The 17052-nt window shown below is 49.2% G+C and overlaps 1 protein-coding gene across 7 annotated transcripts in view; it reads right to left on the reverse strand.

The window, feature by feature from the left end:
- The window catches only part of Rbp6 (RNA-binding protein 6), a 526892-nt gene that overhangs the window by 351200 nt on the left and 158640 nt on the right, over window positions 1–17052 (reverse strand). For all 7 annotated transcript variants that reach the window (XM_089575092.1, XM_089575089.1, XM_089575090.1 and 4 more), the window contains exon 4: window positions 2139–2223. In XM_089575092.1, coding sequence (XP_089431218.1) covers window positions 2139–2223 — 85 coding nt within the window. The remainder of the gene's footprint in view (window positions 1–2138; window positions 2224–17052) is intronic.

Consider the following 17052-nt stretch of genomic DNA (forward strand, 5'->3'; position numbering starts at 1 on the left):
CCCTGCGCGCGGATAGAGCAGTTTTCACATATCCTCTATCTCCTTTTCCACATAGGGCGTATCTTATTACTTTGAGCCTCTGCTGTCTTCTTCTTTTCCCTTAGATTTTCCTCTTTCCCTCTTTTGTCTGTTTACGGGAACGGTTTCTCACGATTCCCTCTAAGCTTCCCGGCCGACGAAGATGTATAGCCCTTCGCGCTGCCCGGCAACTGGGCCGTCTGCAGGCGGCGTTTTGTCCGCCTCCATGTCAAGAACTGTCACCGAACAGAGAGCACCGGGAAGATTACGGCTCCAGAGACGTCGCTGATATTTGTGGAAAGTTGAGTGCGCACTCCACGTTCTCTTCCTCGACGCTTATACGCAGGCCATTAACGTCGTCGGGCGATTGCATCACGAGTGAGTGCTCGTGCGCGATCTTGTGAATACATAAGGCGTTGGCAACACAACCATTTCAACGATATAGTAACTCAGTGTGTGTGTGCGGTGGGGGGGGGGGGGGGGGGGGGGCATAAGAGCTATGTTAATTCAAAACACATGACTGAAATTTACGGACTTCTTAGGAGACAAATTTACAAAACGACGCACACCACAACAGAACGCTTTGTACATTAGTGTCTTCTCTCTTAAGTACTATGTGCATTATTTCAATCATGTTCAACCAACTGGCCCCTGTGTTAGCCTTGTTAGCAGAAACACGGTCTGTGAGTCAACCACACAGCCCGTAGTTATGTGGCTATGGCCCTCGCATTCCGAGCACGAGTTTGCAGGTTCGATACCGGGCCCTGCTGTCACATTTCAGACGGAAGACAAAATCCAAAAGTGTCCGTGTACTAACATATCAGTGCACGCTAAAAAAAAAAAAAAGCCCCAGGTGGCTTAAATTACTCCGGAACCCTCCATTACGACATTCTGCTCAGCCGGCATTCTTGGATGAAACGAAAACTCATTTATCAGTCCGCGAGTATCACGCGAATTACCTGCTCCGATGAAACAAATAGAGCGGCATTATCACCACGCGTGCAAAACACGCGGCGACGAGTTGATCAAGCGACTAATCAAGCAGTTCATTGACTGTCTAAAAGGTAGCGAGCCAGCTTGGTGCTCGCATCAACTCTGTTCGAGCGAATTCGGGGCAACGCGGCGGCGAATAAGGGACGCTAAGCGGTAGACCAGAACACAGCAGAACATTTAACTGGGGAGCGCACGCAGCACGGGCTACTTGGGCGGCCGCATGCAAATGGCGGCAGCACCACTGGCCGGCGGCGAGCTTTGAACCGCGTGGCGGCCGCAGCAGGGGCTACGCTCCAACGCGTCGGCCGCGCCGTCCATTCCAATTAGCCGGCGGAGAACGACGACGCTTCTTAGCTAACGCCCCGCGGCTTCCCCAGGCCCCTCTCTCCAGAATCCCAGCCTGGCCTCCCCTTCCTGGAACACGGCCAGAGCGCCAGATCACCCCAGGAGCTCCCACATTGGGAAGAAAGGGTGCTCTCTCGTCCACTGCTCCCGGGTTCTCCTTCCCCGCAAGACCGCCGCAGCGCGTGTCCGAACTGCCCGTTTTTCAATACGGCCGCTAGCAACAGGGCGTGCTCAGGGCACATCGGATGAGCTAGCGACCCCTCAACCAGAAAATGCTCGTTTAGAGCGCGGAAGGCTAACTGGTAGTACCATGCCTCATGTCTGAATGGGATGAATTCTCACGGGCTCAGGGGAGCACAGCAGTTGCTTTTAGAGAGACCGCTGCTGACTATGGGCACGCGCACGGCACTAATACACTCCATCTATAAGTGCATGTGTCTGCGCATTCGTGCATGTGACTGTGGGTGGCGCGGGGGTGGGGGTGGGGGAGGAGGTCTTTTGGACCTTCAACAGCATTAAACGGTTGATCTTAGGCTCAAGTCGTGCAGCATAATGAAACCAACATCTGATTTTTCATTAAGCATTTACGGGAAAAGCAGCTCATGCGATCGTCGACTGAGTAATCACATTTTTTCTCCTATTAAGCATTGTGTAAAAACAAAATACTCTGATGAACGGAGGAATATACCCTAATGATGTTCTGCGGCGATTGCTCAACACGTAACTCCGGAGTTTCCCTTTAGGACATAAACACTTGGTCAAGTTGTTTGTGCAGCGCTCACCTTTTTGCCGTCCAACTCGTGAGGACCATTGGCTAGGACCTTATCTACACTGGCCGGGTCCGAGAAAGTGACGAACCCGAAGCCCCTGCAAAGAAAGAAGCAGGAACGAACGTCAAGAGGGAAGCGCACCAACTCTCACCATCTGCTCTGAGGCACACGAAAGCAGACGCCACGTCAAGAGCCCGCGTACTGAAGGCAGCACCGCAGCCACACACACTTTCGTGCTTGAATGTCGGTTCCAAGCTGTGAATTATGCAGCAGACGTTCTTCAGTTACGAAGTGTGCTCTGATCAGCGGCAGAAGCAGTAACGCTACCTTGGTGAAACGACAGTGCTAAAGAGTCCAAAAGCAGTTTGGACACAACTACGCAACCACATATATAGACATCCAGTAGGTGTCAGATAAGACTATACATCCGTCTAATGTCATTTTACACACTAGAAACAGCCAGTTAGTTGTGATCACTGACCAAACTAAGAATTTAGAATAAGTTTTCAGAAATTGTGAACAAGGAGTCCTTATGGGCAATTAGCTGACTATTAAATTTTTACCCAAATGAATTCACGTCGAGCTCTATACTTCGTAAGAAATAAAGAAAATGACTGAAGACAGCCTATTGTACATTCATGTACAGCACAGACAAATGATCCGCTCGAAGTAACAGCCATAAAGCAAGCACACCTGCACTGCTTGGATAAACTATGTTCATACTTATCCACCCATTTCTGACGATAGTGGCAACAGACGACCCATAAAGACTGTCTATAGACTTTGCATGGACTGTCACTGAAATGCTTTCAAGAAATTTATGCAGTGTACGTCATAAGTGGCTGTGTGCACAGTGCGCGCTTGCAAATAGATGAGTACTTTTTGTTGCAAACCAGCCTCTTTATGGTAGCTGCTGTGCAGGTGTTGTGTTCTTGAGACCCCTTCTTCATCTTTTTGTAAACAAGACTTTATAACATTAATTGCTCTCTTCTTCAAATGGTATGAAATTTTGCGCACATGAAAAAGTATAAGTGTATACATATAATACAATCCTGGAGTAAAAATTAAAAACAAAGGAGAACAAATAAACTGCTGACTCCAGTGCTCGCTTCATCGTCGTCTTCATCGCCACTCTCCCCACCAATCACTCGGCCGCTTTCTCTTAATTTCCTTGGCCTCGTTTTTCCCGAAATTCTCCGAGAGTTCTTCTCTTAAGACACTTTTGCGCACAAGTTGCGCGCCTTGCTGCGTCTCACTCAGGCGGCCGCCATGTTCAGCGGGGCTGCAGGTCATTACCGCGGCCGAAAGTCCTTACGGGAGGAGAGGGGGGAGTCAACGCTGTGCCCCAGCTGCCAGCGCATCTGCGCCAAATGAACCTGCGCCCAATTAATCAACCACATATCGCTAGCTCCGCGCGTCTTCCCCTTCCATCCGTGACTCACCAAGGATCTCCGTTCTTCATCGCGTGCCGAGACGAGCAGAGAGCGAGCGAAGAACGACGCAAATAAAAAAGCGAACAGCGATGCGGATGGAGAGAAAGAGAGTGAGAGAGACAATAGCGAGCGAACCAATACGACGGCGGACGTTATCGATAATGATTCGTCAAAGTTCATTAGGCCCGCTTGGCTCTGCCAGCGCCCACTTCTCCCTCCCGCTTTCCAACTCTCCTCCTCCCTTGTCGGCCGTGCGCTTCCGATTCGCGGTCGAGCCGTAGCTCGGCCCTGGAGAAAGCAAAACAAAAATGGCGATCGGTACGAACAGAATGCGTTCAGAAAAGGGACGGTCCAATTTTTTTTTTGAGGACGATTATCTTCTTTCTTTCTTTCTTTCTTTCTTTCTTTCTTTCTTTCTTTCTTTCTTTCTTTCTTTCTTTCTTTCTTTCTTTCCTTCTTTCTTTCTTTCTTTCTTTCTTTCTTTCTTTCTTCCTTCCTTTCTTCCTTTCCTTCTTTCTTCCTTTCTTTCTTTCTTTCTTTCTTTCTTTCTATGTCCCTTCCTTCTTTCCAGCCCCAACGCCGAAATGTAGCTTTCACTAATCGCTCGACTTACTTGCTCGCTTTACTTCCCAGAGTCATCTTGATCGCGGGCGGGAACATGTTCTTCTACTTAACTATAATTGGGTAAGAACCGGCCAGAGTACTGGTAAAACTTCAATTGCAGCTCATTTATTTCAAGAAACATTTCAGGGGAGTAAAAAGTATGCTTAAAAGAAACGCGAATCGTAGTTCGCAGAATTTCACAGATTACTGTCAGCACTGCTCGACAAGTGATGACGCGTGAATTGCAAGAACGCGGTTCCCACGAGGACTGTCTAGAGCTTCCGCTCCCCCAGCCACTCAGTCAATGGCGTAAAATGCAGCCACCACTGTTGCATAGGCTATTGTGCGTTCCAACAATGAAGAACCTAGGCCCAAAGGTCGCGACATATACCGCACGGGTTGTAATGTAGAATGCTCTACTTTTTCCTATAAGGGCTTTAGCTCAACTTGAACGAAACACGCGCAACTTGATCTCCTCGCTCCACCTAGGGTGAGTGAGTAGAGAACATCACGTTCTCTACTAACTGCGGTAATAACACGTGCATAGCTCCCGTGTTCTGAATAGTTACCGATCATCCTGCATAAAGGCACAGCTGTCACTGCTGAAATGTGTGAAATGAGTGCGTGGCAAACGAAAGCACCGACACACAGGTAGGCCGTGTTGAAATCGACCGGCATTCGCAAATCCAGACCTGGCTAGCTGTGTAAATCAAAAGAGACAAAAACCAAATGGATTCACTAAATGCGTATTAAAAAGCGAAGTGTGAATGCATACACTGTTACGTTCAAGAAGCAGGGTCACATGTACGTGTTACTAGAACGAACGCTGAGAACAAAGAATAAGTGAAGCGTTGGCAGCGAAAGCCTATATTCGAAACGAGAAATCATAATTCCTAAAAATGTTATACGATCCAGCGAAGAAAAACAAATTATATTTTACGAAAAAACTGAGTAGATAAAAATCGTGCGGCTTAATGAAAAATGCACGTCGTTCCTTCAAGAGAAACAGATAATCCGATGGGTTCAAGCTATTCAACAACAGCGCCGCCTTGTATTATCACGGATTACACAACCCCAGACATGGATGAAAAGTCTCGACCTATGCAATGTTATACGAAAAATAAGAGGAAGGAATGACAATTTATTACCTCTCTGTTTTACAACCTGATCAAATAGAATAAAAACATGTACGCACAGCCACGTACACATCCAAGAAATAAAGCCGCTTCTGGAAATGAACCGACGTGAATGCAGAAGGCGCTTTGGCGGGACTGATGAGGCTAGAACAAACAGAATATCCGATCAAATCCGCTTAGCGAGTTCCCCAGAGCCCGAAAATCCTCTGGCCAAGACTGCTCGATCCTCGCATATAGCAACACGAGGATCTACCGCGAAAAAAAAAATATGGAAGGAAATGATCCGCTATATGAGTAAGGAACGATCTTGCACGGCGACGAGAAAAATCTGAAGCTCCAAGTTTATTTTGCACGCACTCTTCCCCGTTCGTGCCAATCCTTGAGGAGCTGCTGAAAAAGCCACGGGGTAAGTTTCATACATGACCAATATTGATAAATGGGGTGAATGGCCGGATATATGGTCTCAATAAGCTACGCTTTCTTAGGCGCGACGAAGTCGCAGTGAAGAAAGCACGGATTCACTCTTACTCTCAGTCGAAGCAAGTGCACACGGCGCGGCAAGAGCTTGATTGGCGATTGCGAGATTATCGACAGAAGGCATGTGGAAGAGCCTTACATTCTCGCAGCCGGTCGCTGACATTCCTTATGGCGCAGGTACATCCTTATCTATATCTTGATTTAGTTGGCTGAAGCGTCTTTACGCAAAATATGTAAGATTGTTGACGTGAGACTAAAGAAGACCACCGTCAATAGCAATGGTCATTTAGGGTCTGGCGCGTTTATCGCGTCTTAGAACAGACGAAGATATCTTGGCACTCATAAATGGCAGCCCTCTTACATGTATACACGCAAAATAAGGGAACGCGGGCTTAAAAAATGATTCTCCGCAGCTGTTTTCTTTGCGGAGTAACCGAACGGCCATTCATAACCGTTGTCTGCACCTCTATTCACACACCCAAGTGTGCCTAAATTTCAATTTATGTATTGCGACGTTTCGATGGAGGCGAAATGCAAAAGGCGTCCGGGCGCACTGCAATGTCAGTGCGCGTTAAAGATGCCCAGGAGGTCGAAATTATTTCGTATCCCTCCACTACGGTGCCTCTCTCTCTTCTTTACCTCCCTATTCCCTCCTTCGCGGCGCGGTTCAGGTGCGCACCTGGGGTGAGAGTCACTGCGTTTTTCCTCGTTCCCTCACAACCAATTCATTGATTTATTCATTCATTTATTTACTTATAAAAACCTACTGTGCCAAATCGGGTTTCCAAAGGACGGTGTAAATAAAATGGGACATGGTGACAGTAACATGTTTCCACAAAATATGATCTCATATGCAATATGCACGTAGCTAGGGTTCACGTGTATACAGAAGAAACTGCTCGTGCACGAACTACATACAGAGGCAGCTGAGCCTATGATTACAAAGGCAACCGTTAATCTGGACTGCAGGCGGTTCTGCGCTGCATTTAACATCGGCCGGCTGCCGCAAACAGCACGTGCGCTCTAGGCGGCTTTGCGACGTCGCCAGATAAATCCCAGAGGGCATGAAGAAGGAAAACGAACGAAGTGCGCAGAAAACAAAACAACAAAGACAAAACTGAAGCACCGAAGACACGGAGAAGGCTCTACACAGGACCCACATACCAAAGCAGACAGCGAGAATAATAACAGTAATCTTCCTTTATCCTGACGCTTGGAGCGGGGCGCAGCGGTGGCGCTGCAGTCGCTTCCAAGCGCAACATCTTCATTTCCTCCGTTCGATTTCGGAATTCGTTCGAAAGGAAGCAAATGCAGCTGCGCGCAGCGGACAAGAATAATGAGCGCGCAGTTATAAGAAGGCGCGCCTCCTCAAAGCAGAAGAAGAAAAGCACCGAGCGCGAGGAGCAGACGACAGATAAATAACAAAGGAAAAAGGGGAAACGAGCGGTGACGTTCAGAAGGCGCCCGCCGAAAGTTTCGAAGTGAAATTAAGCTCTGGATCGAGAATTTCTTTCCGTTGCTCGCAGACCGAATTCGAAAGCACACAAACACACTCACATATGGATATAATGAGAACGGGGTGAGGCGTGTTGGAAGAGAACGGAACGCGCAACGCAAGAAAACAACCGATCGAGCCACCACAGCGTCTGGAAACAGTGGGCAGATTAGGAGAGGAGGCGGGAGTGGGGAGGCATAGACAATACTAGAAAACTCCGGACGACCCATCAAAAGCGCCCCTCCTTGTTTCTACGATGGCGTGTATGCAAGCGCTCGGTAAATTCGTACTGCGCGGCGGATTTTCCTATCTGATTTGTTTGTCGGCTGCGATTTTTTTCGCTAAGCCTCGTTCCAGCCGTTTCCAATATCCTTTTGTTCTTTTTCTTCGCGCAAGCGATGACAGCACGTTTTCTGATAAGTACAAAAGTGGCACGGACTCAACAAGAAAAAAAATACAAAACAGAAAACAGCAAAGAGGAAAGAAGTGAGGAGGTAATACGAAAAAGGGAAGCGCGAACAGTGAAGCATGGAAAAAAAATCTAAGGAAAAAAAAAGAAGGAAGGAAGGGGGCAAAACAAGTAACGGGCAGCGCAGAGCCGTGAGTGGCGCACAATCGAATGAAGCGGAGCGTCCCAGAACTCATTTCCGTCTATTGGTGCCCGCTTCATTGGGACCCGCAGCGTCGCAAGCCGCAATAACGGACGGAAAGAAATACGCGCTAGCAAATGAGCTCAAGGCCAGTGGCTATCGCGCCAAGCGTAAAGAGAGGCAGGCGCACGAGACAGCGACGGGACAGTACGCGTGCAGAGAGGGGAAACGGAGAGGACCAGTAGGCGACAGCCGGCGGTAGTGGGTACGAGCCGTTAACGAGCAGCGTTAGCGGCGCTCAATCAAGCGCACCGTGTGTCAGGAAGTTGTCGATGCCTCTTCTGCTGCAGTTTATGTCCCGGTTTCGGTCTCCTTTTTTTCAGTCTTTTTTTTTTTCATTCATATTTTCTCATGGAAACAAAGAAAGAGAAAATATCTGCATGAGCGGACGTAGAAAGCATTCATAACAAAAGTTATGAGTGAGTGAGTGAGTGAGTGAGTGAGTGAGTGAGTGAGTGAGTGAGTGAGTGAGTGAGTGAGTGAGTGAGTGAGTGAGTGAGTGAGTGAGTGAGTGAGTGAGTGAGTGAGTGAGTGAGTGAGTGAGTGAGTGAGTGAGTGAGTGAGTGAGTGAGTGAGTGAGTGAGTGAGTGAGTGAGTGAGTGAGTGAGTGAGTGAGTGAGTGAGTGAGTGAGTGAGTGAGTGAGTGAGTGAGTGAGTGAGTGAGTGAGTGAGTGAGTGAGTGAGTGAGTGAGTGAGTGAGTGAGTGAGTGAGTGAGTGAGTGAGTGAGTGAGTGAGTGAGTGAGTGAGTGAGTGAGTGAGTGAGTGAGTGAGTGAGTGAGTGAGTGAGTGAGTGAGTGAGTGAGTGAGTGAGTGAGTGAGTGAGTGAGTGAGTGAGTGAGTGAGTGAGTGAGTGAGTGAGTGAGTGAGTGAGTGAGTGAGTGAGTGAGTGAGTGAGTGAGTGAGTGAGTGAGTGAGTGAGTGAGTGAGTGAGTGAGTGAGTGAATGAGTGAGTGAGTGAGTGAGTGAGTGAGTGAGTGAGTGAGTGAGTTGGCAAGCGAGTTAGTGAGAACCAGCGTGCAAGTGAGTGGAGTGAGAGAGCCTGTCGGCGAGTGATAGCAAGTGAGTGAATGATCGAGTGAGTCAGTAAGAAGTAATGTGAGAGAGCAAGCAATCGAACAGGACAATGGAGAGACCAACTCCCAGCAATCATCTACTCTCTTGCAAGAAGTCAGCCACTTGAGACTGAAGGCAAAGAACGTTTTAATCCGTTTTGTACGTACTTATCGACCATGAAAACGCCACTCTGCGTGAGAAACTTGACTTTCAAAAAAATGAGATACCTGGTATTGGTACAACCGGGGCCAAGAAAGTGGAAAAACGGCAGGACGTGTCCGTATTACGATCGAGCCAGGCTGTACCAAGTGGACACACAACCCGCGTCGTATTCTCTTGACTTCTGATGCGCTAGTACTCTTTTTTTCCTTCAGCAGACCCTCTCGATGGAGCCGTATTGAGGAGAAGCCAATTTTCGTTACTGTCGCTTTCCTTCTGCCTTCTCTCGTGCGCCGGCGATTTTTAAAATCAAGTTTACGGAAGAGAAAACCAAATTACGAAACTGGTCCTCTTCACGTGTGTCGCCTCGCTGGTTAGCCTGCTCGCAAGCTACCTTTCGTGCCCTTATTCCTCCCACCCTCTTCTCCCTCATTACTTCAGTGCGCCGGCTTCCTCTGTTATTTTCCCTCTTTTTTTCTCTTCCTTTCCGTAGCCTGTTTTTGCCAGCCCACTACACCACAGCGAAGTGCAGAAAACGGTGAGAGGAGTAAGCATATAAGGTGGACGGTGGTGCAGGGAAAGACTAACCGCAGAATTAGGGAAAAAAAGGGAACAGCGGACAAGTAAAGCCGCTAGGACCGACGAGTGCGTTCCTCTGTTCTCTCCCTGCCTGCGTTGTTTTCTTTTTCTTTTCTCTCTTTCCTGCCGTTAAACTTTGTTTTCTCTTCAGAGAGCACAGCGGCGACGGCAACTGCACTAATGCGCGGAACGACGACAGGGAATCGAATTTAACGCGCGGAAAAATGGTCATGCTATCCTTGGGGGCCCCTATACGTTGGGGCTGCGGATAATCTGCTTACGCCTGCGGCCAGCGAGGGAAAAAGAAAGGATAAAATCTACTGAAGCTGAAGAGAAGCTGAAAAAACGAAAAGAAGGCAGGTTGGGCGGGCACTGCGGCAGAGGTAGACACAAAGTTACATCTTTGTCGACGGCTTATCGTCCAACGTGCGCGCAGGAAGAAGGAAGTAAAGAAAGAACTAGGATGCCGATATTCGAACCGCAACGATTTTCCACAGCAGCGCGGGCGGAAAAAAAAGCAAGCAAAATGGAAGCCAGCGGAGTCGGCTTAAATCCGCTTCGTGACCGAGTGTAAAGTGCAGGATGCCTTGCAAGCTTAGGAAAGTCTATGCATCAACTCATGTTCTTATTTCGCGATTAGTTCATCCAGGCAAGTATGCTCAGACCAGCATATTGTTATGGACTTAAGCTGTATGCCTGAAAGGCATTGCGATGGAAACAAAAAGAAACGTGAAGACTGCGCTCTTTAAATTATGCTGTCGTAAGAAATAAAAAAAACGATGGTTATACACTTTCGTCGCAAGTATACATCGATCTGGGGACCTTTGGCGAAAACTCGGTACAGGGGCGCACAGAAACGCCCAAGCACGCACTTAAAACTACTTAAAACAGCAGTTTATGACGCGTCGCCTGAGCAAGTGTCAAGCTTTAGCGAGACCCCTATACAGAGATTTCATGAACTGACAACGAAACAAAGAAGACTTCCTGCCGGCATTCCGTGGATCACCTCTATAGTGATCCCCACAAGGAGAACGCTCACTATTAATAAGTCAAGTTTTTCCTATATTCCGATTTGTGCGTTGTTTTTCCTCTCTTTTCTTTTCCCTTTCCTCTTGCTTTTCTGCGATACCGCTTTTGTGCCCACAAGTGATTGAATAAATCCTGTTCTTCGAAAATCGGCCGTTTGATGGTTTCATTAGAGCAAAGTTCTGAAGGAGCAGGCTCTGCTGCCTGTCTCAATTCTGCTGCTGTCTCAGTTGCCTGCTTGTGTGCAGTTGAGCTGAAGCGAGAATGACCGACACTAAAGTCGCCTGCCGCTTTTGAAAATAAGCACGTAAGTTCTAAATTTTACCGGAAATAATGCACCGCGATGCTCATTTGAAACACTAGTAAATTGCGAGACATTTTCTACACTGTAAAAAACTGCTAGGGCCGGGTCAGCTGGTGCAAGGCTTCGAAGTTACACGACAGGAAACACACTGGTAATATAGAGCCACGATTGCTCCGCAAATGCGAGTGTGACGCGTATGCGATAACTGTTTCTTCTCTGAGCTCTGCTCAAGGCGCATGAAGCCTGTAACGTTCTTTCAAGCTCGGTGCAGGCGTAAAACTAAATATGGTTTTTGACCAGGTTCCTTTTCGTAGTGCATATTGTTACGACCAATCTTGAGTCCCGCGATGAAACGGTGGTGGATTCAACAGCAGATATTTCGACGGGTCGTTTGACCCCGAGATGGCCCCACGGCTCGGTGCCAACGACCTTCTAGAAGGACCGACGACCGGGGAAGATAGGTTGCCCCTCGACTGAAAGAGGCCCGGAACGAATCAGAGGAAGCCGGCGCAGCTGCGTCTGCGACGTCAACATGCCACACCTGTGTTCGGTGGACGCGAGCTGCCAACTCAGTGCTACAGTGATGCGGACTTTACGCTTCCTCCTCGCCAGTTCCCACGTGTGGGCTCTCAACAGGTGTCTTAGTTGGCTGTGACGTGTGGTGCCGATCTTTTTTGTCACGATGAATTGCCGCCTGGTGAAAGGGCGGAGCCTTGGGCTATTTAACCTGCGCCCAAAGTGAGCACGAACGCTCTGAACCTTGGGTAATAGGTTCATACATTGGCTCTGGACCTTTGGTAATAGGTTCATCCAGTGTGGCTCTGTACCTTGGGTAATAGGTTCATCCAGTGTGGCTCTGAACCTTGGGTAATAGGTTCATCCATTGGCTCTGGGCCCTGGGAAAAAGGCTCATCCAGTCGATCGACGTCATGAACTCTTAAATTTTGATTCCTTGCTCTTCTGTTGTAAATTTATGTAAATAAGTGTCTTAGTTTCTTGCCATTAAATCTGCTTGTTTTCGTATCTCCAACTTCGAAGCTTCAGACCTTCCTCAGCCCGACAACTCAACACGCTACGAAATGGAGCCCGGGTTCGAGCTTTCCTGTGCGCCACAACAATATATAGCTGTATGCGACACTTGCCCAAATACTGGCAGAGAGCGCGCGACTCAAACATATAGAATAAATAACAGGAAGAAAGTCACGCGCACTCTTCATGAGTTTTCCCCTCGTTTGAATGGCGCGTTTTCGATGAGTTTTTTGTTGTTGCTCTCCTCCAGCCCACTATGAGGGCGAAAAAGAAACTAGCGACGATCGAGATATGGAAGCGTGGCCTTCTTTCTGAGCGGACATCGTGGCGAGACATTTGCACCCCCGCACCGTAACTGCCGCGACCAGCGCGGTCTCGACGTGCCAGAGCGCTGTCGGTAGGTGTCCATACGTACGTGATGCCGTGTTCCCCTCCCCCACCATGCTCCCTCGCGCCGCAGACGCCGAAGGCCAAGCAGGGCCCACTATGGAGCCCGCATTCCCAACCACGTCTCCGGGCACCGCATGCTCGCCGGCAGAACAGCGCGTGGCCCGACGAATGGCGCGATATTGTGCTTGTATAACTGCTGCCGCTTCCGATGCTTGCGTCATCTCACGTCCACACCGTTGACATCGTTCTGCCGTTCGACCGAATGTAAGCACGTTCGTCTTTCTTTCTTCCTTTCTTTCTTCCTTTCTTTCTTTCTTTCTTTCTTTCTTTCTTTCTTTCTTTCTTTCTTTCTTTCTTTCTTTCTTTCTTTCTTTTTGCTCTCTCTCTCTTTCTTTCTCTCATTTTCTTCATTTCCTTCCTTCCTTCTTTCTTTCTTTCTGTTTCTCTCTCACTCTCTCTCTTTTCTCTCATTTTCTTCCTTTCCTTCCTTCCTTCCTTCCCTCCTTCTTTCTTTCTTTCCTTCCTTCCTTCCTTCCTTCTTTCTTCCTTTCTTTCTTCTCCCTTTCTTTCTTTCTTTCTTTCTTTCTTTGCCACAACGTCACCTGGTTGATTTTTAGTTAATGGGATTTTTTATTTCACTTTTCTCTCTCTCTCTTTCTCTCTTGGTGCGAATGTACAGGAGCTTTCGTGTTGACTCTTCTCCTTTGGCATTCTTCTAAACATGAGAGCCGTATAAATACATGTAAACCATGCTAGCCGATACTTGCATTTTCACTTCCACCACAAAAATGCGCCGCCTTCGGGAAATGAAAAAACAACTTCGCTCGCGAAGCCGCGCTCCTCGTGTATCTCAGAGGTGCACATAAAAAACTTACTTTAGAATAAATTGATTTCATTTTTTCGCCCCGGGGAATTCGAGCTGCTGTTATCTACGCATGGCTCATCGATGCAATCGACGACGAGGCAGCGCGCACTACCAGTGGACAGTCAGTCGAAGCGGCCCGAGGAAGAAGAATTATTCACCCAAATAATAAGGCAAAATGAATCACTCGCTCTCTCCGAGTGCGAACTCCCGGGGTGCAAACCGAATTGCGTCTGAATTCAGAAATGAGAGCTTCCTTGCTCTCGGCCCCTCCGCACCTCCAGCACCTCTCACGAGGTTAAACCGTTTTCCTCGCGCGCGGTGTGTCCGCAACGTGCACTGCACAGCAACAACAGCAACGCATCGGGGCCTAGACGGGGCGACGAGGCCTCGCGAGACGAGCACAGGAGGAGAAAAATAAACGAGAAGAAAACAAATAAAGGACCCGGAGCGCAGGCGACGGCCAGCTCTCCTGCGGGAGTAATCAGGGCGCCTAACGCTGCGCTTTGATAGAGAGCAGCAGAGCCCTCCCTCTGAGCTGAGCAATTAGCGCGTCGTGCGCGCGCGTGCCGAGCCGGACAGCGAAGAAGGGTTGAAGCAGCCTCTGGGCGCCACAAAAGCGAACGACGGCCCGGAATGGAGGTTTCTCGGATTTCGCCGGCCTGACTCGCGGATTGCAGGGAAACGCGCAAGCACGACCGCCGGCTCCGGTGAAAGAGTGTGCGCGCTTGGGTGGCTTCAGTGAGCGAAGCGGAGCTGATGGAGCTCGTCTTCCGCCTTTGATCATAATGCGAAAAAAGATATACAAGAAAAAAAAAATGGGGCAATGAATTGTATAATGAAAAGGCACGAATAACGACAAATACAAATAATACGTTGCATATACTCATCCTCATTCTTCTCATTCTTTAGAGATTGATTTAGTGCACGTGCTTTTTGAAGTGAGCCGCGCATCCGCAGTCAATTTCTTGCGTGAATTCCGCCAATTAAAACGACGCTGCCACAATCCAGTAGAAAAATGGCTACACGAGTAAACTTTGAAAAGATGCGTACAGCCTGCACTTCTTCGCTTGTGTGATATCACCCACACACCGAAGGTGCTGGCGTCACTTATCCTTCGTTATGAAGTCGATAGTCTGGTTTGTTTATCAAATGACGGCACCGCTCTGTCTTTCGCCTACCGACAACATCAAAACAGTCTAGCTACGGTGGCATGTAAGCAACCCAAACAGAAGCCCCTGACATAACACACTCCGAAAACTTGGGAACAGCGTACAGCCAAGCCACCTAGCTGACCCGCTGATCTGTGCGCGGTCGAGTAATAAAAACAAACGAAGAAAGCGTGGGTTCAAACGCCGGAAACAAGTAAGCCCGCGCAATGGAAAGAAGCGACTTCAGCTGATATGCGAAGGCAGAGCCGGGGGCGTAAAGAGATGCGGAGCCAGCAGCCGCACAGCCGCGCGGCGACGAAGGCAAAAAGACGAGGCCACCGCGGCGGGGCAAGCCAGCGTGGCGCCGTCGGGGCTGAGTTTTATGAAGCCCGTTCGCGAGCCAGCAGCTCTAGATGCGCACGAGCGTGCGGCCCGAAGAGAGCACGTCAAGCCGGTGTTGGTTCCTGCGCCGCGGGGCGGACGCGCTGAACCGCGTAATGAGAGCGAGAAGCTCGAGTGTTTCAGCCGCGCGCGCGCTCTCACTCCTTGAGGCTGGCTTTTGTTTCATTTCCCCATCCTCCCCTCTTTGTAGCGGCGCGTGCGGCCCCGCGGTTCGCATCCGAGGGGGCACAGTGCGCGAGAAGTAGCAGCAGCGGAGGATGAGATCGATCGCCCTCTAACCCGAGGCGGCAAAACCGGCGCACGGCGGTGCAGTAGGAGAAGCCCGCGAACCCTGCACGCCGGATGCGGAGGAGCAAGAGAAGTGCTCGATGCACACACAGCCACCGGTGTGAGCGCTCGAAATGCGGAGACGCCGAGCTCGAGAAGTGAGCGAGCTGCTCGACCGCGCATCGAGAGGAGGAGGATGTGGCCGAGCGGCTCGCGGTACAGTAGGGTGCCAGAAAAAAGGGAGGGCCTTTCTGAACAACCGATCGCACGAGGAAAAGGGAAAACTGCCAGGCTTCTTCACGTCAGCCTCGACGAAGAGGCGACAGAGACACCTGCAGCGCACCCGCCTCTCCACCTCGTAAGCGCCCGTTACAAGGGCCACCAGTACCGGAAACAGAAAGCCATCAGTGGCGAGTGCGTAATGACGTTGTCATTTGTCTTAACGCACTTGAGTGAAGTCCTCCAATGGTGCAGCGAAAAAGAGAACTCTCCATATTTTATTTTTATTTTATTTTTACGTATTCGCAAACCTCATAGCCCCTACTATGGGATTCGCATAATAAGGAAAACGATGCACTTTACACACTGCTGGTGCAAAAAATTAATGGATGCGTTGACCTGGCAGAATACTACAGGCAGCGAAGATAAACAATGTAGTTATAGAGCTGCGCAATCGAACGCAAATCACGCACGCAATAGCACACGGAAACACGGCCGCCATTAATAGTTTCAACAGTATGCCGATATGCCGAAGCGCCCATGAGAAAGGTCGAGGGCCTTTGTTGCTCGAAAGGAAGAGGCGGCGTTGGCCCAAAGCGCAGGAATGGTAAAGCCGGGCTAAGGTACGACCAGGTTACAGTCTGATACAACTTAGGAACGCAGCGGCGAATGCTCCTCAAAGGAGACCCTCCTGCCGATGGCGTCGACCGTTGGCCGCGACTTCGGGGTTAATCCGCTAACATGACATCGTAGGTGGCTGGCAGGCGAAATGGATTAACCGCGACGTCATGACAATCCCTCCTAGCCGTTGGCCGGGGGGGGGGGGGGGGGGGGGGGCCTTCTGTGAGAGGTACTTGCCGCTGCGTTCTACACTTGTAACCGACTACAGGTGCTTCTTTATTATTTGCGTTACAGGCGGCCTACTCTCGACAAGGCGGATTGTACTTCCTATCTCTGTCTTTTAGAGTGCGATGCATGAGTGTCATAAGGGGCATTTACCCGGAAGAGGTTAAATGAGGAGCTTGCTAGGATAGTATACGGAAGAAACCACCGGTCCCAGCAAACAGGAGAAGTAGAGGAAAATATTATTACTCTTTTGTTGTTTTTTCCTGTCGGTGGTGTTGGAAAGAAAAAGTAGAATTAGATCCAGTATTTTCACACAGCGCGAAATACGAAAACAGTTAACCAGTTGCAACTGAACCCACTATCTCAGCACAATTAAAATCAAGATTGACTCCACAGTACACGCACTGAAAAAGAGAACTGTCATTCCATTCCGAGCAGCGTCCGAGAACAAGCCTGTAGCAGCGCTGAGGTATCTGAGATAATCATATCCCCCGGTCACCACACTCGGCAACTTCAAGAACAGTGGCAATTGTGAATCAATTTAGACGTGCGATACTTAATTGCTACCCACCCCGCTTTGTCACGAAAAAAAAAAACAAACCTGGTAGGAATCTTTAGGGAATAACGTGCGGTGCGTCAACTTTTGTGCACAGGTCCGACCCAATAAGCGCTCGTCATCCTTTGCAGGTCAGAATCAGTAGTAAAGTCATTATAAGGTCTGCGATTTCGCATAGCCGATTTCACTAGACTTCTGTATATAAAGAACCATGGCATTCATTCGCTTCAGAAAAGTGCCTACAGTGACCGAACAAGGGACGTGATATCTTTGCGACAGGTGTAAACC

The sequence above is a fragment of the Amblyomma mixtum genome, chromosome 2 (genome assembly GCF_055824585.1).
Source record: "Amblyomma mixtum isolate Tamu chromosome 2, ASM5582458v1, whole genome shotgun sequence".
NCBI lineage: Eukaryota > Metazoa > Arthropoda > Arachnida > Ixodida > Ixodidae > Amblyomma > Amblyomma mixtum.